Source organism: Podarcis muralis, chromosome 4, assembly GCF_964188315.1.
Source record: "Podarcis muralis chromosome 4, rPodMur119.hap1.1, whole genome shotgun sequence".
NCBI classification, from domain to species: Eukaryota; Metazoa; Chordata; class Lepidosauria; order Squamata; family Lacertidae; genus Podarcis; species Podarcis muralis.
Window position 1 is genome coordinate 67,651,043 of NC_135658.1, and position 26,697 is coordinate 67,677,739.

General features: G+C 43.1%; 1 protein-coding gene across 2 annotated transcripts in view; it reads right to left on the bottom strand.

Moving 5' to 3' along the window:
• The window catches only part of EGFL6 (EGF like domain multiple 6), a 43,486-nt gene extending 19,426 nt beyond the window's left edge, over positions 1-24,060 (bottom strand). The window contains exons 1-6 of one of the 2 annotated variants that reach the window (XM_028727690.2): positions 23,896-24,060; positions 23,546-23,668; positions 15,151-15,263; positions 9,180-9,272; positions 4,253-4,372; positions 978-1,097 (exon numbers count right to left, since the gene is read on the bottom strand). In XM_028727690.2, coding sequence (XP_028583523.2) covers positions 978-1,097; positions 4,253-4,372; positions 9,180-9,272; positions 15,151-15,263; positions 23,546-23,625 — 526 coding nt within the window. In that variant the 5' untranslated portion in view covers positions 23,626-23,668; positions 23,896-24,060. Of the gene's footprint in view, positions 1-977; positions 1,098-4,252; positions 4,373-9,179; positions 9,273-15,150; positions 15,264-23,545 lie in introns of both variants that reach the window. The other variant, XM_028727691.2, reaches the window with a different exon arrangement.
• Between the last annotated feature and the right edge of the window lie 2,637 nt (positions 24,061-26,697).

The following is a 26,697-nucleotide window of genomic DNA, read 5'->3' on the forward strand; positions in this document are numbered from 1 at the left end:
ATGTCTATAATTATTTTTAAAGTGCAGTCCTTAATTTGGAATCATCAACTCCCAACCAGATAGGATTATTTTTCTTGCTCCAAGTATAGTGAAGTATTTTATAAATAAAGAAAATGCAAACAACTAACATGAGTGCATGAGGAATTTGGCTGTTAGATTTCAACTGTGTTTCCAGCATAAAACAGATTTTATGCTGTGGACAAAAGCCTTACATAAACATTAATTAAACAATGGAAGGATGGCAGGGGCAGTAATAATCCCATTTATACAGACAAATTTGGGAGAAGAGGAGCAGTGTTTCCTTCTGTGGCATGTTTCTTGTTCAACAGCTGAGCCAAGAATCCGTAAGGGTTCATTCTATAGTTCCTAAAAATACTCTCATGTCATGAAATCCATTAACAGCTTGCTGTTGTAGCTGTATGACTAAAGTGGCAGGCTTTTGCAGAGCTATGCTTCCAGTTTGATGTGTTTAATGAATAGGCTGCTTGAAAGGCTATGAGTGACTGTAATCACAGCTAAGAGTTCATTTCCTGTGCTTGTCAAGATTCACCTAGGTTCTAAAAGATCCCTAGAGCCCATTGGGATGAGGAAGTATCCCCTTTCCAAAAGAATAAAACCTCCAAACCATTACTCCTGGGGCTTCTCACATAGCCACAGTTGGAGAGTAGATATATTAGATGTCTAAAAACATGAAGAAAAACTTGTTTTTAGGGACTTTCAAAAACCCACCAAACTCTGCAGGCAGTTCCAGACCACCTGTTTATTCATCACGATTTGTTTGTGTGAAAGTCAGATGGTGCTGCTTCAAAGCTCACCTGCAAGAGTGGGGACAGATAAGGACCTGCCCCACCAAGCCAGTAAGTTTACTCACTCTTGCTCTAAAAGTATAGTCATTCTAAGGTGTTCAGCAAGCACAGGCTGAACTCTTGGAACTGTTGTACTAATGACAGCAAAAGCATAAAAGGATGCTGATGTACCTATGCATGTTTTTCCATTTGACGCTAACTGAAGTCCGTTCGATGGACACAAGCATCGCACATCATCTTTCACTTCTTCACAGCCATATTGACAATTCACCATGGCGCAACTCCTGGAATCTTGAAAAACATGTTACTTGACAAAGCCATAGGTAAAACTGCGTAAGAGGATTTGTTTCATTAACAGATGATAATGATCTTAAAATCTCTTCCCTAATAGCATTAATGCACCGGCATGCAAAAAAGGAGGAGGAGGAACATGAGCACATACCTTAGCTATTTGGTTGCTGCTATTCCCACTGCCAAATAGATACAAGCCTCTGATTTAAAAAGTGGTTTGTCTCTTTGGCAGTGGGAACCGCTGTGGCAAAACCATACCACCAGTTTTAAAAACAGCTAAATGGGTTGCTGTTCCATTTCACAAGGCACAGTTCAACATAATGCTAGCTATCTGTGGAGCTCTAAATTGGTTGGGACCTGCATGCCTGAAGGACCATGTCTACCACATGAGACTGCATGAACCTTAAGTTCTTCATCATATGTCCCAGGTTAGGCACCTGAGCTTAGGCAACTGGTGACTGGTGAGAGGGCCTTTTCAGTTGTGGCACCTGCAATATAAAAAGGCCTTTCCTTGGTAAGTTTGCCTAATGCTGATCTTGTTTAAATTTTACCCAAGCATGGAAATATTTAAAGCTAGAGGTATAACATATTATATTTAGAACATAAGATCTGAAATAAGGTAACAAATTGCGGAACATAATTTTTGTTCGGAGAACGCAGGAAAGGGAGACGTGAGGAAGTCCAGAAGATTTGGAAAAAATGCATGAAAGGTTGTGATTTGTTATCTCTTTTTTCTTTCTTTCTTTATAATATCTGTGTTTGTTATATACTGGGTGATTTTCTCTTTTTAAAAAAAATGCAATAAAATATTTAAAAAATAAATAAATAAATTTTACCCAAGCGTTCCAGCATCGTTGCTGTTTTCTTGAAAAACAACCTATGGTTTGATCTATATAACAGCTGCTTCAATTATTTCTGCATTCTAACTTAACGTTTTATATGTATATTGGTTTAAATGTTTTAATATGTATCCTACCCTGGGAGTTTTGACAGGCACTATGGAAATGCACTAGATAAACAAATAAATAAGCCAGCAAATAACAGCGCAATCCTAATAAGGCTGGAGACCAGCAGATCTACCACTGCATTCAAAGGCCTCCTGGCTTGCACCAGCCAGGACAGAAGATGGGGAGCAGGTGGGGCAGAAGGTGGGTTGTTGTTGCTGTTGTTGTTAGATATGCAAGCTGTATGTGAGGGGTTAAGTGACTGTAGCCCTTGGGGTACCCCCAGGTCTTGGATCCAGCTGAACCAAAGCCTCCAGCACCTTGCCTGGAAGAGTCCCATTTTGGGTCTTACTGATGGCTACTGCAAGGGGAAGAACCATCAGCAGCAGCATCGCACCACTTGATTAAAGATGGAAAAGACACCCCCACACCCCCAAGAGTTCCTCTCCATTGGCAGAGACCTTCACACCACCCTAACACACTAGCCACCAATATGAGGGGTAAGTATGTGCATCCAGTTACATATGTGCATCTTCCCCTTTTATATTACAGCCATTAAATAGGTTTATCTGGATATCATCTGCAAGGCTTCCGTGACAACTTAGCTGCCTGCTTTCCTCCCTTCTACTCTAAACTGTTCTGTAGCTTGGAAACCACACCTGACAACTCATAAGGAAGAACTGCTTCTGGGTATTTATATTTTGCTTTTCAACCTGCCAGCTGCAAGAAAAAAAGTTAGCCCTTATAAAAGGGCAACAAAACCACTAAAAACTTTCTCCTTTTTACTGCTAATACTTCCAAACTAGTAAATTGTACATTTTCATTTATTTATCTCTTTGGGCAGTTTCAGCATTGCATTCAGAGAAAATAATCTGGTTAGAAACTTGTCCTTTACCCCTTTCTAAATTAACACCACCCCGCCGGGAAGGCTTCCTTTCTCAAGGGGATTTGTAAGTGTGAAATGAAAATCTCTGCAACAGAAACCTTTGAAAATGTGTTCATAAATCCAAGTTCTCTTTTAAAAGCTCTACTCCGCTTTCAGATGTGGTTCCTTCTGATTTATCTACATGCAGTTAAAGAAATGGGCAGAGCTAAAAAAAAGAAATGCCCCACTACTGGCTCCTAAGGGGTGCAACAACAACAAAAGACACTAATTTGCTGAAGTTTAAAATGCTCCCCAAACTAAACGAGATCTATGTCTCTATATAGTTTTAAGTGTAAACCATGCTCAGCATATCCTTTAATGTAATTGCACTGGAGCACTGAAAGATTCCTGTATTATTGCACACCACCCCCAACTCCTGGGGTTCCAGGCGCTTACCCAGGGTTCGTGTTTCCTTCTGAATGAGGCACAGTGTAGACCATGGTGTCTTTATGATGTAAGGTTTATTTACACATATATACAATCTGAACCTATGATTGAGGGGACCACAGCATGAACACCCCAAGAGGTTCTCCTTCTCCCATAGTCGCAGCCTTGGATTCCAGCCAGGGCCGGATTTAGGTTTGATGAGGCCCTAAGCTACAGAAGGTAATGGGGCCCTTTATATGTCCAGCTGTCCTTTGTCAACAACAAATTGTCACTGTTTTTGTGTGTTGAATATATGCTATATGGTAATTTATGGACCTACACAACACAAAACACTGTTGCTGTATGTAGGTTTTATTTTATTTCTTTTTTATTTTGGAAATGTACATCCAGGTTTTTTTCCTTTAATTTTTTTTGGAGGCCCCCAAGAGAATGGGGCCCTAAGCTATAGCTTGTTTAGCTTATACGTAAATCCGGCACTGATTCCAGCAGAAATCAAGCATGTCTTCCGCCTGCTTCTTTGCTTCTAGCTCAACACCACTCTACTTTCTGCTCTCCACTCTGCCTTTGTCCTTCTAACTATCACCCAGTTGAGGGAGGGGACCCACCTGGTAGGGGACACACCCATTTGTCCTCTGGCCCCGAGCCACTTCCTTTGTTCCCTTAATGTCCCATTACGTCACCAGGAAGCTAGCCTGGCTTATACTGTACTTTAACAGTTGCTGGATCCAAGGGTTAGAAGGGTCTCGGCATACGGCCTACTCCCCACCACCACCAACTCGCAACAGTATAAATTAACCAGCTGCTTCATACTATGAAGCACAGGTTATTTCATGATTAGTTACAATATGGACTTGACTCCCATCTCACGTGCTGCATCTTGTGTAATATCCGTCACTTACTTGCGCAGGCTCCGTCAGGCATGAGCATGTACCCATTGAGACAATAGCACTTGTAGCTGCCATGCGTGTTCATACATCTGTGCTCGCAAGGACGTGGCTTCAATCCGCATTCGTTGATATCTGCAGAAATAATTGGGGGTGGGGGGAATGAGTTTGTAGATCTTTGGAAGAAAACAAAATAGCTTACTGCAGTTGCTATTTTACGGCTTAAATTCCCATATGGAGAAAATGTCTCCAGGATTCAAGCAAGCCAGATTCTTGAAAGAAAGAATTCAGCAGACCATTTGCTGGGCTGTGTGCTAGGAGCACTAGCAGGAAGTTCCCACCGCACCTGACAGAATCTGGGGAAGTGTCTCACACCAGGAGATAGATTGTACTGGGAAGGGAGGAAAGAAAACAGCTGCTACACTGTTGTGTATATGCTGAATGGCCACGTAGTCTTGTCTCCACAGCTCAGAGGTTCTCAGTTAGGTATGGTAAATATCTGTACAGTGGTACCTCGGGTTACATACACTTCAGATTACATACGCTTCAGGTTACAGACTCCGCTAACCCAAAAATATTACCTCGGGCTAAGAACTTTATTTCAGGATGAGAACAGAAATCGTGCGGCAGCAGCGGGAGGCCCCATTAGCTAAAGTGGTGCTTCAGGTTAAAAACAGTTTCAGGTTAAGAACGGACCTCCGGAATGAATTAAGTATGTAACCAGAGGTTACATTTACAAGAAATGTAAATTTCTTTTACAAGCAAACAAGTTAGTTCATTTACCTGGCTGTGGCTGGATGATTTATTAAGCCATTGTAAATCAATGATTGAAAGCCAAGCTTGAAGCATCAATTTTATATCATTGATCTAAATCAACTTTTCTGTTTTGAAGTTCTTATACTTCCTGAATAGGCGGGCATACTGCCTTGCTACTAGAACAATGAAAATGCTTATCGTCTGCTTTCCAGTGGCCTTTACTATTGATCTTAACCAGTCAGTTATATTTCCTCGTGGTTTTCTTTTATGTAGAAAAGCAGTCTTTAATTCAATCTGATGGACACATTGACAGGATTCAATTTTTAGAGATTACAAATGCGGGTATGCTTTTATTTGTTTTCCTTTCGTGTTTTATTTTTTTTAAACAGATCTTTTTTAAAAAAAATGCTTTTTAAATCTGTAACGACAAACTGGCATGAAGAAACGCCAGCTTGCCAGTTTTAAATACTTCGTTTTAACCATCTGGCAAATTTGGATGTCTAGGTTCACTCCTAAGCAAATTTTCATAACCTGAAAATAAATCTTCGCAAAGCAGAAAAGTCCTAATGAGGGGCTGGGGTAGATGGCATTCATGGTGCCACCACTACATTTGAAACAATGCCAGCTCATGCCAGCCAGGGTGGAATGTAGCGCCAAAGGCAGTTTCCATTTTTTGCTGTGTGCCAGCTCCAGGTTGGTGTAGCTGCAGAGCCTGAGAATTGAACTCATGGGACTTTGGATAGAAAGCCACTTTCATCCTGCTGCTCTTTGTTTCAGGGCTTTACACACCAAACTCCTGGCAGGAGAACTCCCAGGCCAAGTGTGAAGCCTCTGTTACGACAGGCCCCAGCCGCATTCATCACACCTCTCTGCTTGCAGAGTCTAGTGGAGAGGAATCGACGTGCCTTCCTAACCCACATCCCCTAAGCCTTCATGAAGTTGAGGAGCTATTTTGACTGTTTTGACTTCCTACTTGGATGATGGAGGATATTTGCTAGTCCCTGTACTACCGCCCATCGCAGAATCCACCTTCAGGCTGAAAAAGTTTTCCCAAGACAGACAAAATAACTCAACGTTGTTTTACATGCAGCCTCTGCAAAACCACCACACAGCTCTGGCAATTGATGGCACTTATGTGTAGCCTCTGCATTAGAGTGGATAGACACTTCGGATAAGAAGACTTTTGATTGTTATTTGCACTGTAGAAAGTTCTCAGATGGCAAAACACAGCCTCTATATATTGACTGGAAGATTTAAATAGCTCTTACCCTAGGGAAACTGGAGAGGAAAGAAAAGAGCGAAGACAATTTGGCTGTGCACACACCAGGGTGTTAATGCACATATGTGTAGCATGGATCCAATTTATCCATGCATACTTTGACACCCCCCCCCCCCAGCATGTTCCATTTAAATCTGTCTCAATGTTTCCTGTCCATACTAGTGGGTGGTGTTTTATGGGATGTATCATGCTGAGTGACATTGTCCTCTCCCCTCAAGCTACTAATTCTGTGGCCTCCAGAAGTTGTGGAAACCTGAGCTCCACTGGGGGTTTGCATACCTGTGAGTGCACACCTTTTGTTTTAAAGAACTGTTTTGTCTGTGGAATAACATAGTAATAAAGTTTCGCCAGAGCCAATGTTTCACAGTGGGCAAGACAGCAGCGTCATCTTTTTCCCAATTACACACTCATGCAAAATAGCAGTTTCAAAAATGAATATATATTTGTGTGTCCCACCCAGCACCACCAGGTAGAGAACCGGCAACCCACAAAGGAGTGTCTTGCCAGGGGAAGAATGGCTGGCAGGCAAAGACACAAAGTGCCTCCATTTTCCATAGCCTTGCTCCCTCCCAACACGGAAAGCTGTGGTGTGGCTCAGAAGAAGAACATGAGCTGCACATTTCACACACAAATACAAAACGGACAAGGCAGGACAGGGAGAGCGATTTGGGAGAAAGGGATTTGCAGACAGTATTTTTGTTCCCCTTCCCCATCTGCTGTACCTGCACGAGCCAATTTTATTTTTAATACAGCTGTTTTGCAGAAGAGCAGTTCAACAGAAAACAGCTGTTTAAACTTTTTTCCTCCTTCCCACTGCCAAGGAACCTTCAGCAACAACCAATAGTAATAGGCATGTGGCACCCTTTCCTTTGTGCTGATGAAGACAAAATGGATAGATAGAGCTCAAGCGATGAGCAAGTGGAAACAAAGGGTTAGGGTTAAAGGTAAAGGGTTAGGGTTAAAGGGACCCCTGACCATTAAGTCCAGTCATGACCGACTGGGGTTGCGACGCTCATCTCGCCTTATTGGCCGAGGGAGCCGGCGTACAGCTTCCGGGTCATGTGGCCAGCATGACTAAGCCGCTTCTGGCGAAACAGAGCAGCGCACGGAAACACCGTTTACCTTCCCGCCAGAGGGGTACCTATTTATCTACTTGCACTTTGACGTGCTTTCGAACTGCTAGGTTGGCAGGAGCAGGGACCAAGCAACGGGAGCTCACCCCGTCGCGGGTTAGGGTTAGCACCCAGCAAAACATCACCACGTATGTTGAAAAGTCACACCCATACAATTCACTTCTGTGTACCCACACTCAGGGAACCTGAGATTTTACATTAGAACCCCCACCCACTCCCATCCCCAGCTTATGCACGGATCAGAAACATCTGAATTAATTGACTGGAAATGTTAAGCTGTGGACAAAGATGAGGACAAAGAAAAAACATGCACCTATGGGATGCCCTGAATCCAGTTTAAACTGCCGTGTGCGCACAAATGCATTGCCTAGTGTAAAAATCCATTGCAGGTAATGGGAGGCACATATAGCAGACACTGAGCTCGTTCATGTTCGCTCCACATTTCTAGGTATAGGTCCTGAATTGCCGTTTGCTCCAATTCAGCCAAGGTTAGTCACATGCTCATATTTCTCTCATCAAAATAAACGAAACTTAGAAGCCAAACTTTATGATATATTCAAGACCTATGATCAGACCTCTTGACATCCTTTCCTTTGATGAAAAGGAGATGAAGAAGATTGGAGCCATGGCACTGGGGGCATCTGGGCATTCGTGTGTCATTTCCCTCACTTTAACTGGTGCACAGAGCAGGGGACACACACAGATATACATATTACAGTGGTACCTCGGGTTAAGTACTTAATTCGTTCCGGAGGTCCGTTCTTAACCTGAAACTGTTCTTAACCTGAAGCACCACTTTAGCTAATGGGGCCTCCTGCTGCCACCAGAGCACGATTTCTGTTCTCATCCTGAAGGAAAGTTCTTAACCTGAGGTACTATTTCTGGGTTAGTGGAGTCTGTAACCTGAGGCTTAAGTAACCCGAGGTACCACTGTATAAATTTCTCCCCCTACTTCACTTTGAATGCCAGCTTCAGTGAAGGGGTGACTTTAATCATGGAAACAGTGCAAAAGGCAAGTATAAAAGGCAGGCGCAGAGGATGACCATTTCCCCACAGCTGCTGTACTGATCCAAAAGTCACACTTCCTCCAGCAGCTGCTTTTAAGCACAGGAAAAAAAGACAAGGGGAGATTGGGCTCTTCTGCTTATGCTGTCACTTCTTTGCCTCCTGCCCGATAGTAAAACATGTAAATTTTATCAGGAAAAAACTAGCATACACCCTTCATGGGACACTGCAGTCATGCAGCTCCTGTAAAGCCAGAGTTCTTCTGAGCAGGCCTTCCGTTCCAGTCCAGCTTTAATGACATCAGACTCTGCTCCCTTATTCATGTGGCCTTGCAAGCCAGAGCGCAGCTTCTCCTAGCCCACGGAGAATGCATAGCTCAATACAGTAGTGGGATGCCAGAAGTGGTGTTAGCTTGAGTTGATTCCAAGATTCCTTAGCCTATAAGTTGTATTTCTTACACTTAGAAAGAGGCACCAGATGTTCTTATAAGAACACAATGTGCCTATTGTAGTTGCAGGAACCCAAATCACTGCAACTTCATACTCAAATTAAAGGTGTGTGTGTGTGTGTGTGTGTGTGTGTGTGTGTGTTGGGATGGGAGGAGGTCTTTGATCTAAATATAACAGAAATAACCCTTTGACCTTTCAAAGGGTCTCCCTGAAATTCAGGGATGCGCATCTCCTGAAGAATGTACATGCTGCTGCTGGAGAATAAAGGCTGCAACAGCTGAAGCATTCCGCTTACAAGAAAAATGATAAATTGTACATACCTTGGCTGCAGGTTTTGCCTGTGAATCCAGGAAAGCATTTACATTTGTTTGGCATCATACATTCACCATATTTGCACCCATGTTCACAAGTAGCTGTAGAAGGAGGAGCAGAGAAATAGGAAGTGAAAACGCAGAAGAAAAATAGCCCAACTGGTATATTCTTCAGTATTATTATTATTTTGAAAACAGTGATAATAAGAAAAGTATTTAAGAAGACCAACAGCAGAGTTTGTCTAATTCCTTGGTCTGAAAAATGTCCACATGTATTTAGAATCTGGGTAAGTTTTTTAAAAACCAAACCAAACCAAATGTACTCTGTACTTTAGAAAATCAAACCAACAGAAACTCACCCCAAGAACACTTGTAATTGTGTTATATATGATTTGTTCTTTGTAATATACAATTGTCTTTCCCCTACTTCTTTTCTTTCCTGTTTACTATGGAATTTAATAAATGTTCTCCAGAAAATGTTTATTTCAACGTAACGTTGTTGATTTGATTTTGTTTCCAATCATTGCCAGATTCGCTTCAGGTTACTGTAGATCCAAATTCTTTCTGGAGTGACTTAATTTCCCCTGGAAATTATAGTGAGAGCTCAGGAGGAATAAAGAGGCTCACATTTGGACCTGAACCCTTTTCCATATCAGAATCTAATATACCACCCAAGCATCACAATGCCTGCTTGCCAAAAACCCTACTTTCTGAGAGTTTACAGCTATCTCTCTGCAAAACTGAAGTCTTTTTTACTTTTATTAGATTTTCTTCCTATAGGGTATGACTGGGTATGACTAACAGCAAAGTTAATGATGGCTGCCAATATCCCCCCCCCAAAAAAAAAATCCATGCCAATTTGAAATTCAATTAATCTGGTGCTTCAGCAGTGGTCTAGTGAAGTATTAGGCATTACATATACAATACACATTCAGATCAACTGGTGACCATGAGCAGTTTTTACTCTTACCTGTACTCAGTGCCTTTTTTCTAGAAAAACAGGTGCCGGTACTCATAATGAAGTTATAGTAAGTGCCACACTTTTTAACAACAACAAAAAGAGGTGCCAGTATTTGTATGTCTTTTATTACTGAACTCATTCATTGCACATTGCCCAAAAAAATGGAAATTCATCACCAGAAAAGGGATGGCACAGATATTTGCATATAACCTGCATGTGCTAATGTAAATGTATAAATAATTACTGTAATTTTAGTAGCAGCTACTCCAGCAGGCTGCTTCAGTGGGAGAGGTGAGAAGCAGGGCTCATTCCATCAGCTCTGCTGAAAGACTCCATCAAGGGCCTCCTTTCCCTGAACTGTGGACTGTTGCCATGCCAAGCACTACTGTTTTGAATTTAATGATTGGCACCTGAGTTTGTTTCCCTCCCCCTTCCCCTCCACACCCCTTTTCACTGGGTGTTGTATCTTTTAGACTGTTAAGCTTGTAGGCAGAGACTATCTTGTTTTAACTCGGGGTTCCTAAACTGGGAACTTCAGCTGTTTTTGCACTGCAACTCCCATCATCTCTAGCTCACAGGACCAGTGGTCAGGGATGATGGGAACTGTAGTTCAAAAATAGCTGGAGTCCCCAAGTTTGGGAAACCCTGTTTAACTGATTGTATGTAAGCTGCTCTGGTACACATGCTTTAAACAAATAATTTACTTGAAACAGAAATACATCTCACTGTAAGCACAGAAACTTGGGATCAGGTGACCTTTTCAGACTGCCACCCAGGTGATGTTATAATGGGTTAAATTAGTCCTTCAAATAAAGGGTGCCTTCCAACTGAGGACTGTCCTTCTATGCAAATACTTCCATGTGGAATTCTGACTGGCAGCTTCACACTCCTCCTAAGCTGACTGCATGAGGGAGGGGCCACCTGGCTTTTGAGCAAATCCCAAAATATGAAGTAGAGGTGGGATGACGAACTGGCTCTGAACTGCTAGAAATTCATGCAGCTAATCCATCCACAAAAAGAGTAGGGACAGGCACGTTTGAAGCACTTGCCTCAACTCTTTCAATGTCCAGCTCCTCACCCTGCAAAAAACTTCAGTCCCATGCTGCAGTTTCTCCCATAACATGCTCACATGCCCAGTGAGTGACACTTCTGCAGTCAAGGTTAAGTAAAATACGCACCATATTTCTGTATCTCCTACCCATATATTTAAATCTATAAAGCTTTTGGTCACAGAGTTTAGGTTTCCACTCCACAGAATAAGAGTCTTATACATGTGAAATTTAGTTTGTTTTTTAGCTGAATCGTAGACGTCCTTGGCCACTGTTCAGAAGTTTCCAAACTTAACATGACTGAATTTCAGAGTCTCCCAAAATGTTATTCTAAAATCTATTAGACATCAATATCTGGCAATTTAAACCATCATTTGTTCCAAATGGTTTAATGAAAAAGGTGTTTATTATAAAAATCCTGACCAAAAGTAGTCTAATGAAAGGAACAGTGTAATAAAGAAAAAACAATAGTCGTAGCTTGGTTCTCAAATGTAATCCATTTTGGAAGTCCATTTTTGGAAGACTTCCGGAAACGTTCAAAAACCAAGGTGCGGCTTCTGATTGGCTGCAGGAGCTTCCTGCACTAAATTGGAAGTCACAGAAGCCACATTGAATGTTCGGGTTCCAAAGGACGTTCGAAAACTGGAATACTTAGTTCTGGGTTTTCGGCGTTTGGGAGCCAAAATGTACAAGTACCAAGGTGTTCGAGAACCAAGGTATGACTATATAGCACAGAACATCTGCATCTTAATTTATATATTCACCATATATCATGCAGGACTCAAACCAGATATCTGCCAAGAGAAGAATGTAAAGTTTTTGAAAAATGGATACTAGTCAGAGATATTCTATTGTTTTTTGGTGGGACGCTTTCCTTGCTTTTTTAAAAAGAACTTCACATTATTATCCATTCTTAGCACACCATATACTCAAGCAGCTGAACTGGGGTTATACAAACAGTACAAAAATTATTAATAAAGGACTTCTCTATTCAACAGATGGCAATGCTTTCAACTAGAGCTATTATCTGCAACATGCATTAATAAAGGTTCAAGGAGAAAAAGCTCTTTTGGCAGCTATTTTGATTGGACAACAGTCTGGTGAGCATATCAATTATGATGTGAACTTTTGTTCATCTGCCCCATATATTCAAAGCTAAGCTCATCAGGACAGCAGATGCAGCGTCTACGAAAGAGACGACTCCAAGAGTCAACATTTTATTAGTTCATTCAGCTTTGCCAGACTCCAGCTGGAGAAAGATTTCAACCTCTCCCTTGTGTTTTTACTATTTTTTTATTAAAATCATAGAAGTCATTAAATAACCATAGGTTCTTCGTTGAAGTAATTCTCCAGAGGGCTGAAAACAACACAGATAATCCTCAGGTGCATTTGCATTAGGATGCTAGACAGTTAAAAATCTAGCAAATACTCCATTTAACATAAATACCTGAGGACAACATATGCCACTTAATCAAAAGCACCTGGCTATAAATACCTCTGCATGGCTTGCTTAAAGGTTGCATTTTCCCTGTGGTATTTTAATTTCGAACACTACAGCTTTGGGGTAAAAACTGAACATGGAAATCCCATAGTGATCTTCTTAAAATAATAATAATAATAAAGAAGGGTAATGGGTGGAGCTCATGGGCAGAACCCATAAAAAGTTATTCTAAGATATACAACTACTGCATATGTTCACAGGAATCCTAGCACCAAGCAATACTATACACATATCATACCAGGGCTCCACATATCCCAATGCAATCCAGACTATAACAGTACCAGAATTTGAAAAATAACCTATATGTCTCAAGACAGTAAGCCAGACCAAAGACTACAGGTCAAAGCTCACATATTCACCACACAGCTGAGCATGATGGGGAAAACACAAGGAAATAAGCCTGAAGGAAACACAGCTTTTTTCTTTCATCAAGCACAGAGAAGATGCTGAGGTCCTTCTTCATGAGCCTCCTCCATGTGAGGTCTGGTGGCGGCAACATGAGAACAGGCCTTTTCTGTGGTGGCATCTCACTTGTGGAACGTTCTCTCCCGGTGCCTTTGCTACATATCTTTAGGCGCTAAGCAAAAACATTCCTCTTCTCCCAGGCCTATGCTAATTAAACAGTCTTTGGCCTATTAAACTGGGGGAAGGGTGTTTTAGTTGTTCCTATATTATCTATTTTGGTGTTTTAATCATGTAAACCGGCCTGTGGCCATCGGATGAAAGGCAATACAGTGGTACCTCTGTTTCTGAACTTCGTTCTTAAACCAAATCCGTTCATAAACCGAGGCGCGCTTTCCCTAATGAGGCCTCCCACCGCCAGTGCCCTTCTACCGTTCAGCTTCTGTTCTTCGACAGAGCTAAAGTTCACAAACCGGAACACTACTTCCAGTTTTGCGGAGTTCGTAATCTGAATACAGTCATACCTCAGGTTACAGCCACTTCAGGTTGCAGTTTTTTGGGTTACGTACCGCCGAAACCCGGAAGTACTGGAACGGGTTACTTCTTGGTTTCAGCAGTCACGCATGCGGAGAAGCGCCAAATCACGCTTTGCGCATGCATTGAAGCACCGAATCGCGACATGCACGTGCGCAGATGCGGGTTGCAAACGTGCATCCCACACGGATCACGTTCGCAACCCGAGCATCCACTGTAGTTCATAAACAGGACTGTTCATAAACCAAGGTACCACTGTATTGAAGAAGATAATAATAATAATACTGGGTCTGACATGAGATGAGCGTTTCTGGCTCCACCTTCCTGACTGTTTAAGCAGTACTCCCTGCCACCACCTTTTATTTTCCCCAAGTGGGGTGAGGCTGCCAGGAGGCACTGGTGAGTAGGCGTGTCTTCAAATGGTGGTGTCACTGCACTCCCTTCCTTCCTTCCTTCCTTCCTTCCTTCCTTCCTTCCTTCCTTCCTGTGTCACCTATCCACCATCTTCAGTAGTACACAGGAGCCATTTTAAACTATGCCTGCATCACGTGTGCAAAGCTAGTTCCACTAGGCCACATCTCCCTGGCATACATGTGCAAATCAAAATGAATGAGTGAGTGAGTGAGTGAGTGAGTGAGTGAGTGAGTGAATGGAGTGTGGCTCTGGGTGTGAAGTGAAACAACTATATTAGCAACACTTAAGTGACCTCCCTGGAGTGCAAGCCAGGGCAGTGTGTATGCCCAGACGACAAGACCCCACTTTCGGCCTTACTGTTGTTGTCCAAATGAAAGCAGAGTATCTGTGGATGTGGGGGAAATCACCCAAGCCAATTTATTTGCTTGTCTTCTGGCTAGTTGGGCAACTCTATCCTAGGATAAAACTTTTTGTTTTATATTCTAGTCTATTTGTGGACTCTACAAGTCACACCTTAGACTCCTCCAAGATATGTGGTTCATTTTGTGTAATAGCTGCAGCTCTTTTCTTCCGTGAACTACATTTGTGAACTTGTTATGGAATGAACCCAGGGAATCAGGAATTTTGGCTACCCTGAAAAGTACCGCATCTGCCCAGGACTAATAGGAGGGGGAGGGTGGAAACAAGGTGAAGCATTATACCACAAGTTAAAAATAATAATGTACAAAATTGCATTTTTTCATATAGTAATTGTGATGCTATGTGTTATGGTAATTACTACAATAGTGCTTATATGATATGTATCAGTTAATATTAATGGACTGTTTTCTTCTCATCCATGTATATAAATGGATAGATTATGGTATGTGGCATCTGTTAAATGATTAATGGTTGGTCTGTGCTATACAGCAAATCAGTTAAAATGATGAGAATACTTTTTTTCTTGCAGCAGAACATTTTCACTTAACCCTGTCTTGTCGTTTTAAACCCTCAGACAGCACTATGCAGCTTTCATTTCTTTATTTTCGAAACCACTGGCAGACCCGTCAGGAAGTCAAATCCATTCAAATTTAGGGATATATTTCTGGAGACAAGAGAATGAAAGGTTGTTGCTATTACCTTCACAGTGCCCTTTGCTATTCCTTTTCCAGCCATAGCAGCAGTCAAGCTTAGAGCCATAGCGGCAGACTCCAGGTTGATTCATGGTTAGGAGCTGCCTACGACCTCGTGAGCTGTGCATAAAATAGAACAGATGAATTAATGGATCCCCTACAGCACCAGGACCTGGAAAGATGTTCCATTTCTCCATTGCGTAGGCTGGCCACACTGGTGTTCTGTTGAAGTAACTGAAATTAAACACTCCTGAAGCACCTTAATCGCAAGTGTTATCTGCCTATGTGGAACACTGCAGCAGAACTGACTTGCTTCCTCCAGCAAAAATGCTGGCTATCTTCTATTTGTTAAGCTTCTAAATCCTCTGCCCCTTTTCAAGGATTTCAGAGGGACAGGCATGAGGTTCTAAGGTGGCCTTCCATCTATGTCCTGCATATATATCCAAATTTCCTTAATGCCAAAGATTTACATCAGCTGCGTTAAGATGTACATCTCTGCCCTTAGCAGCCAGTGTTGCTGCTGGTTCTCAATTAAATAAACAGCAAATAAAAGCACAAAATCTAATGATTTTCCTCCAGTTCTAATTTGCAGAATCTGAAAGCACACAAAGACTTTTGGTGCACAGATGTAAGTTTTCAGCATCACACATTGAGCGTCAGCCTATGAAACCTACTAAGAAACCTAGATTCTGTGGTTATAAAACAATGTGCACCTGTTTTGCAGCCATTTCTGCCACCTTTGCAGTTAAATTCTGATATGAATCTATACATAGCAGCAAGAATAGTGTTTGCATAAAACATTTTACCAAATATCAAGAAAGGTGCTGTTAAAAAAGTTTGTACATAAATAAAATAAGAGGCAAATTGCAAGCTGTCTGTGATTCGTTCTCCTATGCTTTGGGTTTGTTTCTTTAAACCAGGCATAGGCAAACTCGGCCCTCCAGATGTTTTGGGACTACAACTCCCATGATCCCTAGCTAACAGGACCAGTGGTCAGGGATGATGGGAGTTGTAGTCCCAAAACGTCTGGAGGGCCGAGTTTGCCTATGCCTGGTTTAAACCAAAGGCAACCTGAGCACCTGCAAATCCTAGTAGACTTAAACACTTTCCCTTCTGATCACTTTCCAGGTCAAATCTCCTTCAGCTGATTTTGGTTAAGAGGGGAAAAATACAGCCGAGAGAATAACAGAACTCCTTGTGACGTTTCCTTTGGCCTTCTCTCCATAGAATAGTTATGGACATCCAATTATGAACTTCCTATGAACTTTCATAAAGGTAAAATGAAACCATGGATTGTCTCTGGAGATAAACATGATTAATTCAGCCACAAACCTTATGTGTAGTAGAGCTTCCTAGGGAAAGAAATATGAGAGAAATAAATTGTTTTGTTTTATTAAAAAAAACTTTTTACATGGCTTGGTTAATATGCCTGGATGGAGCTGATAGCAACAAGACAAATCCACTTAATCTTGCTGTCATTCATTCCTAAACAGAGGCTATCGGGAACATTATTTTGTGGATTGTGTTACTATATAACTTTGCTATTAGCAGTGGGAAACGCAGAGTGAAAAAAACATGGTTCACTTCCTCCACCCCCCTGGAAAAAATTATCCTTACTATTCTCAATCTTAAATGATAAAGGTTAAATAGAAAAGATGTATAGATTGTAAATCCCACTATTATATTATACTTTGCGCTCTATGGTACTATTAAAAAAATGTTTATGTCATCATCATCAAAGAATCAACAGCTTCAGCCTATATTCTGAATCACCAGTGATATTCAGCATGGGATGTAGGAACATTGGACTTGCATCCAAATTGCTATCTCAAGCATACCCAGGGGCCTGTAGGATTTTAAGAACACACACACAGCAGGTGTTTATGCCACGTCATAGGATTTTTTAAATTGTCACCTCTGTTTCAAAAGTGGTTTGCTATGTCAAGGGTGGGGGTATGTGTGGCTGCCAGCTTGTGTGAAGATATAGTTTGCTACTTCCTGGCCATTAAGTGTAGGAATTCTGCCTGATGCCATGGCTGCCATCATAATTACAAGGAAGTCAGCAACAGTTTGACCCAGTGAGTCTTGTTTCCAAATAAAGACGGTGCTATTTTTCTCGAAAAAGAAGTGCCAGAAGTCACTTCGAACAACCTCCCTCTTTCTCTTAGAATGGCAATTGCACCCACCTGAGAGGTGCCAGGACTGAGTTCTGGCAAGTTCCAGCTTAAAAAAAGAAGCCCTGAGTAAACACATTTATGACTGGGCTGTCTTTTTAAACTGGAAATGATTGTGGGATATTGATGACAATGAAAATTAGAAAAAGCTGCAATGTTGTGCTTCCAAACACTGCTGGTAAACATATTTAGTGCATTAAATCCTCGAAAGTTTCCAAGAGGGGGAAAAAACACCAACCAAGTCTAAACCTCACAAAAAAATAATAATAACCAACTGATACTTTAAAAGAAAGTTGTGGTTTATTCTCCCTCTTAAAATTAAAAGCAAAAATCGCATGTCGGCATCAAATAGCTCCAGATTTTCTTCCAATACATTTTCAGGCTTAAGGGGAGATACTGTAGACTATCAAAAGGAAAACAGAAACCCTGAAGAGATACTTCTGAGTTGCAGGGGGGTAGTGGTCAATCGAGTGGAAATGACATCCACATTGCATATAAATAAAACATGCTAAGCACATTAACAGGAAGAAAAGAGTTCCAACATTCCCCACTGCCTAGTCCAGGCATATACCAGGATTACTGCTGAACTTCTCACAAGGTAAAATTTAGCAGTATATTTGTGACTCACCAACAGCAGAACCAACTTCAGTTTTTAAAAAAGCCATGCTTACCAGAATCTGGCAGGTTCCAATTACCTTTGCAGCTGCTAACTGATCGGAAACAAAGACTCTCCTCCCCGAAGGGGAGGGGAGGGGTTGTGGTCGGGGCTCGAGCTCCGGCTAGCAGGGGGCGCGGCCCCCTGCTGCCCACTCACCTGGCTGGCGCTCACGCCCCCTCGGTGGCCATCCAACCGGGGGCCACGGTGGGGGCGTGTTCAGCAGCATTTTGCTGCAGCGCCAGCCTTCCCCCGGCCTCATTCTTCCTTCCTTCGCCCCTCGCGATAAAGTTGTGGCCTTTTCCTAGCCCATTAACCTTATATCACGTGTCCTTGTGTCTTCATTTCATTTCACCGGGGTCGGGTCCTCGAACCACAAACACATTGGCCTGACTGATCTGCCGCAATTAGTGTGTGGCGACAGTGCAGATCTCCATGCATGAAAATCTTTATATATGTGTTAAAATGGTTTCAATCTACAGGAAAGCTGCCAACCTTACAGGCTCTGGAATCATTCTTCACACAGAAGGCAAACCATGTGTGTACAATAGGTCCTGTGATAGCACATCACACCGATTCCCTCCTGCATGCATGCAAAGAAAGCAAGGACTCATACAAAGTGCAGCATCTACAAAGTTGGAAAAGGCTGAGAACTTTTCACTCTAGCTTTCCCTTTGACTGCCATTTTTAGTTTAGGTCTGTGCATTTGCTTAGCTTTGGGATTCACTTGCTCAGAGTTGCAATGTTGTCAGAGCTGTTCAGTTTCCATGGAATTATGACACATAGTTCTTGAGGCTTTTCTTACAAGGTCTCAGACTACTTACTTTGTAGGAATTACATTTATGTCATAAGAACTACTCCAGAGTACAGTAAGAAGTTTAAAGTTATTCCTTAAGGTTTTTGACAAACTTGATAGGCTACAAAATTAGAGAAAATATTTATTTCTTTATTTCCTAAAGTTTATATAGTGTTTGATTGTTTTAAAAACCCTCAAAGCAGTTTACAAAAGAAATAAATCAATAAAATTATTAGTATAAACAGTTAAAACAATAAAAAATTAAAACCAGCAATAAACTAAACACACACCAGCAATCTGGGTAGATTTGTCTAAACAAAAATGCTTTTAGGAGGCGCCAAATAGAGTACAGTCAAAGCGCCTGCCTTATGTAGTATTTACTTCTTTTGAAATCTGCTGCTAAATGCAAATCCCAAAAGTTTATTGCTTTATTTCCTAGAGGTTTCCAAAAAACCCTTTTATTTATTGTCATTTATCTTCTACAAATTTCCACATTTCCTGTGTTTTTTTAAACCTTCTCTTTAGATATTTTGGCTTCACTTTTTCCGAGCTGATTCTAATTTTGTGACTTCCTGCTCTTATTTCCAACCACCCATAGATGATAATGATTTCTTCATGTTCCTGGTCAAATATTTTTTAACTCATTCCTTTAAGGTGCAATCCTAATTAATAGGGCTTACTTCTAGGTAAGTACATAAGCATTGATTAGGAGGCAGTAGTCTGAATGTTACCAGACAGGTCTGTTGCAGCGGTCTGGTCAGTGGAGGTTAATGGAACCAGCAGCATCACTGAAGATTATCTTGATGACACTGGCAGAGGGGTCAACTATCTTGTTTTCCTCAAGGAGGTGCCTCTCAAAGGATGGATTCTTCAGGAAGGAGAGAACAATTTGGGAATCAGAGCTAAGCTTACCCCCTTTGTGTGGGAAGTGATTTCATCAAAGTGCAGGTGTGAAAGCGAGCAATAAACTGGTAGTAAGGGGACTAAGGTAGAAAGAGACACAGAGGCCCAACTTGTCCTTTATAAGAATCCAATACTGTGGCACTGGTAGCCCCTAAAAAAGCCATGAATGTGGGAGCAGAATCTGTTGGGAGTGTTAATGCTGTGAACCCTCAGCTTATACTCAACCTACATATATGTGAAAACAAAAACTTTTACCACAGTAATGCCTCCGGTGACTTCATTTAAAGGAAACCAACTCAAAATACACACTGGAACCTCTCTCTCTCAGAGCCTGTGGTGCATGTAGTACAGCTTTATATCTTTGTGAGCTCCAAGTAGCAAAATGATCGACAGCATTTTTAAATAAGACATGGCGTGTTTTATTTATTCTTCCGGGAGAATTTAAAAGAAACTCATATGTTACTCAATTTTCCTTTATCACCCTCTACACCAGTGTTCCCCAACCTTGGGCCTCCAGCTGTTTTTGGACTACAATTCCCGTCATCCTTGACCACTGGTCTTGCTAGCGAGGGATGATGGGAGTTGTAGTCCAAAAACAGCTTGAGGCCCAAGGTTGGGGAACACTGCTCTACACAGTGCTTGAAATGTTGAGGGAAGAGGAAAGTAGGAAAACCTCAACTCCCATGGTTGGCCAACCATGCTTCCATTGCCTTATAAAAGCAGTAACTGGAGGGACCAGGCACCCTCAGCTCCTTGTAATTCAAGCACTGCCCCAATACTAGATTTACTGGCTTCAAAACACATTGGTGTAAACTAGAGCAGGGACCTCTAGGGTCAGGTGAGAGACAAAGGTAGAAAGGAGACAACCAAAGAGGGATGCAATGGAGGTTGTTGCCACTTGCTTCTTTGATGTCCAAATGCTTCTGAGCATTCTGCTTCTGAGGAATCACCAGATGCTGGAAAATACACTCTTTTCCCATTAGTGGTCTCAAGACAAGAGATTTCCCTTAGAGACCTCTCTTCTTCCAGCTATGCTGATGCTGGGCTCAGAACAGAAACTCCTCCTAGGAATCTTCTTCAAGAGCTTTCCTCACTCCTCCTCCTGGATTGAGGAAGGGAGGTCGCCGCCAATTTCTTTACGTCAAAATGTGACTTCCCCACTCCCTATGTAAAAACCTTGCTGTACAAAGAAAGGTAGTGTGATTCTGCTTTCCCTACCCAAAATCCCTTACGGTAGAGAAAACTGTAGAGTCTGGATGGGGATGAGTGAAAGGAAGAATGCCAGAGCCCCAACTGGTGTGGAATGCTTCTAGCTCCCATGTTTCTTGAAAGGAGGCAGGAGAAACAGCCAGCAGACCTCAGAGAGGGGAAAAGAGCTGAGGTTTAGTTAGTAAACAGGAAAGAGGGGAAGAAGCAAGTGGAAGAACTCAGGCAGGTGTACCATTTTAAAGGAAGCCCCAGAGCATCAAAATGGGAGGGGTGGCATCCAATAACACTGGGGGGGGGGAGCTTAAGCTGCCTCCCCCTACCTGGTGCCATCCAGATGTTTTGGGGCTGTGCTGGGTAGGGCTGATGGGAGTTGGGAGTCCAAAACATCTGAATAGTGTCAAGTTAAGGAAGTCAGGTTTAGAGCAGGGCTTCCCAAACATCTGAGCTCACTGACGCTTGATGAGCTTAGAACCAAAATTCATAGAAATGTAAATGAAATATCAATATATAAGCAACCTTTATTAATGACCAATTGCCATCGCTAGGAATTATAGCATGTAAGGAATACTCTTGTATTGTGTGGATTCAACTTATTAAATAAAGAGGTTCCTCACTGGCAATATTATATATACGGTGCATATACCCTTTATTTCTCATAGTTCCTAATCAAAGTTTTTGCACTATACCTCTTAAACTTCTTTTCTACCTCTAGACCCTTTTTGATGCCCTTCTGACCCCTTCACATAATCCCATTGATCCCAGCTTGTCAATATTGGCCACTTTTGGAAACTGTGGTTTGGAATAAGGGTGGGGAAGCTATGGCTTTTTGGGCAGGTACAGGAGCAAGCGGGATATAAAGCTAAACGAGTCTATCCATTTCATATGCAGGTTTTTAAAGATGTACATTTTAATACATAATGAGTGACTCAGACCACTTCTATCATGGTAATTTGTACTTTCTCTCGAAACTATGTTTTACCAGAGGTTTTTTTTAACTCACTGAGTTAAACTTTCAGGTTTGATTTCAGCTCACCTATCCCCATGTTTGGGGGTGCTGCCAGTACATTTTATATACTGTGTGGCCAGGCCAGAAACACACAGGACAGGACAGTTTACTGGGAACAACCAATTGCCAATATGCAATTTCAAATGCTGTGTAAGTCTATCTGGATCCCATGAGGTAGTTAGGCTATTGCTTAAGAACACCACCTGCCCCTTTGATTTGGACAGAACTCCTCACACACTTCCGGATCAGGCTTAACATACAACACCCCTTGCAAGGTCCAGCTACATGTTATGGCATACAGTATTCTATGGCAAACACATGAAATCAGCTGTTGAGGAGGCAGGGCACAACTGAGCCGCCCTGCAAGTGGAATGACCACGAAGCAGAATGAGACAATTGTCTCAGGAGATGAACGCAGGAAAGCAGCAAACGGATGCGCCCCCCCTCCCCAGGTCCATCACTCACTACATTATCGCTCTCTGGTGATGCTGATGACCCACCCACCAAGTGAGGAAGGTGTGTGTGTGTGTGTGTCTTTCCTCAAATGAAGGCATTCTTGGGGTGGTGACCAGGAGGGTACTTGTGCCACCACAGTCACCACACACAGAATGCTAAGGACTCCCCACCTTACCCTGGTCCTTCCTCAGAACAAGGCACTGAGGCAAGACAGAAGAGGTGGAGATAAACTGCCTTCCCACTAATGTGGGAAGGAGAGGAGGAATGGGGCGTGGCAAGGGGAAGCAGAGGAAGGAACCACTACCGTTCCAGGGGGTCAGACTAGATGACCCTCAGGATCCCTTCCAGCTCTATAATTCTATGAAGAAAGGGAGGGGTGGCATCAGGAAGAGGAGAAACACGTGTGTGTGTGTGTGTGTGTGTGTGTGTGTGAGAGAGAGAGAGAGAGAGAGAGAGAGAGAGAGAGAGATGCAATCCCTTGCCCACTGACCTTGGCCCCTCTTCTAAGGTATACAGCATGCAGACACAACTTCTGGCATTATCTTCTGCACTACTCTCATCAAAATCCTCACTAAATCAGGTGTACAGATTAGGAAGGCTCACCACAGCACTAGCCTCAGAGCAGCCACACCTTTAAACTACTGGTTTGTTTTCCCCCAAAAGAGAATTGCTTGCCCCCCAAGGTTCTTTCGAACAAAATCCGGCAAGGTGGAAGCCCTGTCTCCTAGATCCACAGGCACGGGCTGCGATCACTTGAAAATGAACTCTGCACACATTCCCCTAACAGAGCTGCAATTCCCTGCTGTATTTCTCACTCAGGCTCTCTGGCACCCCGCGTGAAAAAGCCCTAGCAGACCAAGCACTGCAGAGCACCCATCAGAATAAATTTCAGGAGGGGCAGGTCACAGATTCAGCTTCCAGGTGAGTTAAATGCTGCTTTGAACCAGCCCTTGGCGGGTGACTCCTAGCCGCAAAGACTGGCAGACAAGTGCCAGAGAGAAACCCCACCCCACCCACTCTCTTATTTTATTTAAACCTACTTATATAAAATTTGTACACCACGCTCCATCCGAAGATCACAGGGCGGCTCGTGACATAAAAATACCAAATGAGAAACACAAAATATGCATTAAAACAAAAACACAGGCTCCAAAGGAACAGATATAAAGCGGTAGAAACCCCCTGCCCCTTTTTGATACTAACCTGACATTTTCGGGGAATCCACCTGCAACAAGGGGCAGCCAGGAAAGAATTAGAAAAGTATTCCAGGCGAGCAGCACCATGCCTGAGGAAACTGAGGCAGCAACAGGAGGCAGTTGGGTAGAGCTGGGAGAGAGAGAGAGACAGAGAGATGTCCTTTAGTTTGAAACTGGAAGGCAAACCTACGCGCGACGATCCAGGGACGCTGCTGCCCACGCCCCCCTCTCTCTGAGGGACCCCGCCTCGCTTCTCGGGGTCTTCTGTTCCTCCCTGGCAGCTGGCCTCGCCGTCCTTCTTCCCCGCAGCTATTGGACTCTTCCCAGCCTTTCCATGGGGCAGGGGAGCAGAGCTACCAAGTGCGCAAAGTCGCAGGACCGAGGAGCCCGCGCTAGATCCAGACGGGAAAAACCACGCTGGGGTCTGAGCTTTGCCTCTCCGGGGTCTGCATGCCTCGGCCTGGGGGCGGGGCGGAGATTTGCATGGGAGATCCGCCCCGGCAGACCCCCACGTTGCTCAAAGGCCCTTCCCTCCCGCTGCAAACAACGGTTTTATTGCATGGAGGTGGGCGAGTGGGGGCGGGGGGCGGGGGCGGCACTTGCTTGAAATAATCGTAAACACGCGGCTTTAGCTTGGGTATCCCCAGACAAGAGATCAGGTAATTAACAAATGAGAAACAAGCAAATGCGAGACAAGCATTGACCATAACAATCAAAATGGGTAAGGGAATAAAGCGTCGCTCATATTACTTGGGACAGTAATAGATGTGCAGTTTTATTTTTTATTTTTGGCAGCGGGTGCAAGGGGAACTTGACCTGCTGCCATTCCAAAAACTGGACTCTAGTGATGCAGAAGGTCCCAAGTTCAGTCCGTGGCATCCGAAGTTAAAAAGGGCCAAGGCACCTTTCGTCGCCGCAGACCCTGGAGAGTTGGTGCGCATGACTTTCTCCCAAAGGATCCTGGGAGCTGTAGTTTGTTAAGAGTGCTGAGAGCTGCAGGATGAACTTCAGTTCCCAAGATTCCTTGGGGGAAGTCATGTGCTTTGAGCATAAGGTGCATATACTGCTCAAATAGTCTGGACTGCCTTAAAAAGGTAAAGGGACCCCTGACCATTAGGTCCAGTCATGGCCGACTCTGGGGTTGCGGCGCTCATCTCTCTTTGTTGGCCGAGGGAGCCGGCGTACAGCTTCCCGGTCATGTAGCCAGCATGACTAAGCCGCTTCTGGCGAACCAGAGCAACGCATGGAAATGCCGTTTACCTTTCTGCCGGAGCGGTACCTATTTATCTACTTGCACTTGGACGTGCTTTCGAACTGCTATAGGTGGGCAGGAGCTGGGACCGAGCAACGGGAGCTCACCCCATCGCAGGGATTCGAACCGCTGAGCTTATCTCTGAAGTCTTTTCCAAGTGACTCCTTTATTGAGCATTCATCCTGATTTGTTTGCATGAAGTTTGTGAGGTGGTTAGGCAATGCCAGCAATTTATTGAGCAGTCGTTGTGATGTTGGGAAAAGTTATATGATGTCACACTGAGCAATTGTTATCCCAAACATTCCATTGCTTTCCCCGTGATTGACTTGTCACAACAGGTCTGATTTTGGGGGGAGCGGGTTTGTCACACAACTTGAATTGTGCCATTTGAATTTTGCCAAGATGTAGTTTAATCCTACCCAAAATCAAATCTCCTTAAATAACGTAGAGATCAGGGTATACCTGCACCAGCCCCTTGTTTCCCTTCCATCTCATTTAACTATCTCAAGTTGCATGGATACCAACATTGCTATATTTCCTGTGGCACTTTCTTCTCTTAGGACATTTGGACTCGGGTGCCTTATTTTCAGAATAAGTCTGTATGTGTGCTATTAGAACAATGTTCAGTGCAGAGATCCACCCTGTTAACTGCGACAGAGTCTACAGCATTAGGCTTGGGACCTCTGTACTTTAAGGAATACCTCTTCTGCAGGTCTGCTCAGATCCTTAGCTCACCTACAGGTGCCTCATCTGAAATAAATTTGGAGAGTGACAAGGAAGGAGAGGGCTTTCTTAGTGGCTCTCCCTAGTGACGTCTGCCTGGGACAATTCTGAATTTATTCCAGCACCAGTCAAAAACCTTTCTTTACCACCAGGCATTTGAATGACAGCCAATTGCTTCTCAGAATGGGATCAGCTTTTAATATTAACTGTGTTGTGTCAATGGAGAAGAATTTGGCTGATGACAACAGGATTGCTGCATGTGTCTTCGTTCCAAACTAGCAGGACACACAAAAAAAGTGCAATTTTGTGTTCTGCACTGCTGACATGGCAAGAAATTCTCTGGGAAATTGCCTTTCGCTTCCATCCCAGAGACTGAATGCAGCATAAGTTTCCAGTACTAGGATTATCTCTAGCAAAGGCTGTGGATGCATTCAAGCACACATCTCCATTGAACTGAAATGTTATTGGTGCACTGAGACCTACCTGCCCACAAATCCCTAAGGACACACCAAGGACTGTCTCTTCTCCTGGTATTTTCTTACTGTATCAATAAAGCTTGAACTCTAGTGAAAGCCCCTTTGGGATTACATGGAGTTTACATTATGTTCTTCAATTCTTTTCCTGCCTATTCCTTTGCATTGTGTCTACAGGTCGTACAAGGAAGGGGAGGATGTTCAGGCTTTAAGGATTTGTAAATGAAATCCTCCAGGGCCAAACTAGGCTATATGCTAAATGCATGATTGCATTTAAAGTACCCAGTTCCTCCTGTTTAAATAACAGCCACAGGCTGTCCTATTCAGGATCAGCACCGTGGCATACAGTGTGGAGGGGTTAACCCTCGCCACACAGTCCTGACAAAAACAAACCTCCTCCAGCTGCTATTTCCCCCAGGAGAGAAACTGGTTTGTGTAGAACCCAACATATAATGCCCACCCTCCTTATTTGAACTTCTATTCACCCCCACATTATTTTTTTCCAATTATTTTTTCTGTAAGCCACCCATCCCCTTGGGATCTTCCCAACGCTTTTTTGAATGAATGAAAGAAAAGACTTGTACATGGCTTTCGCTAGGAATTTTGGAAAGTATTAATTCATTGCTCTGGACATGGTTTGCCTAGATTTCTGTCACTCTTGCCCCACAACACCACTGTGTGTGTGTGTGTGTGTGTGTGTGTGTGTGTGTG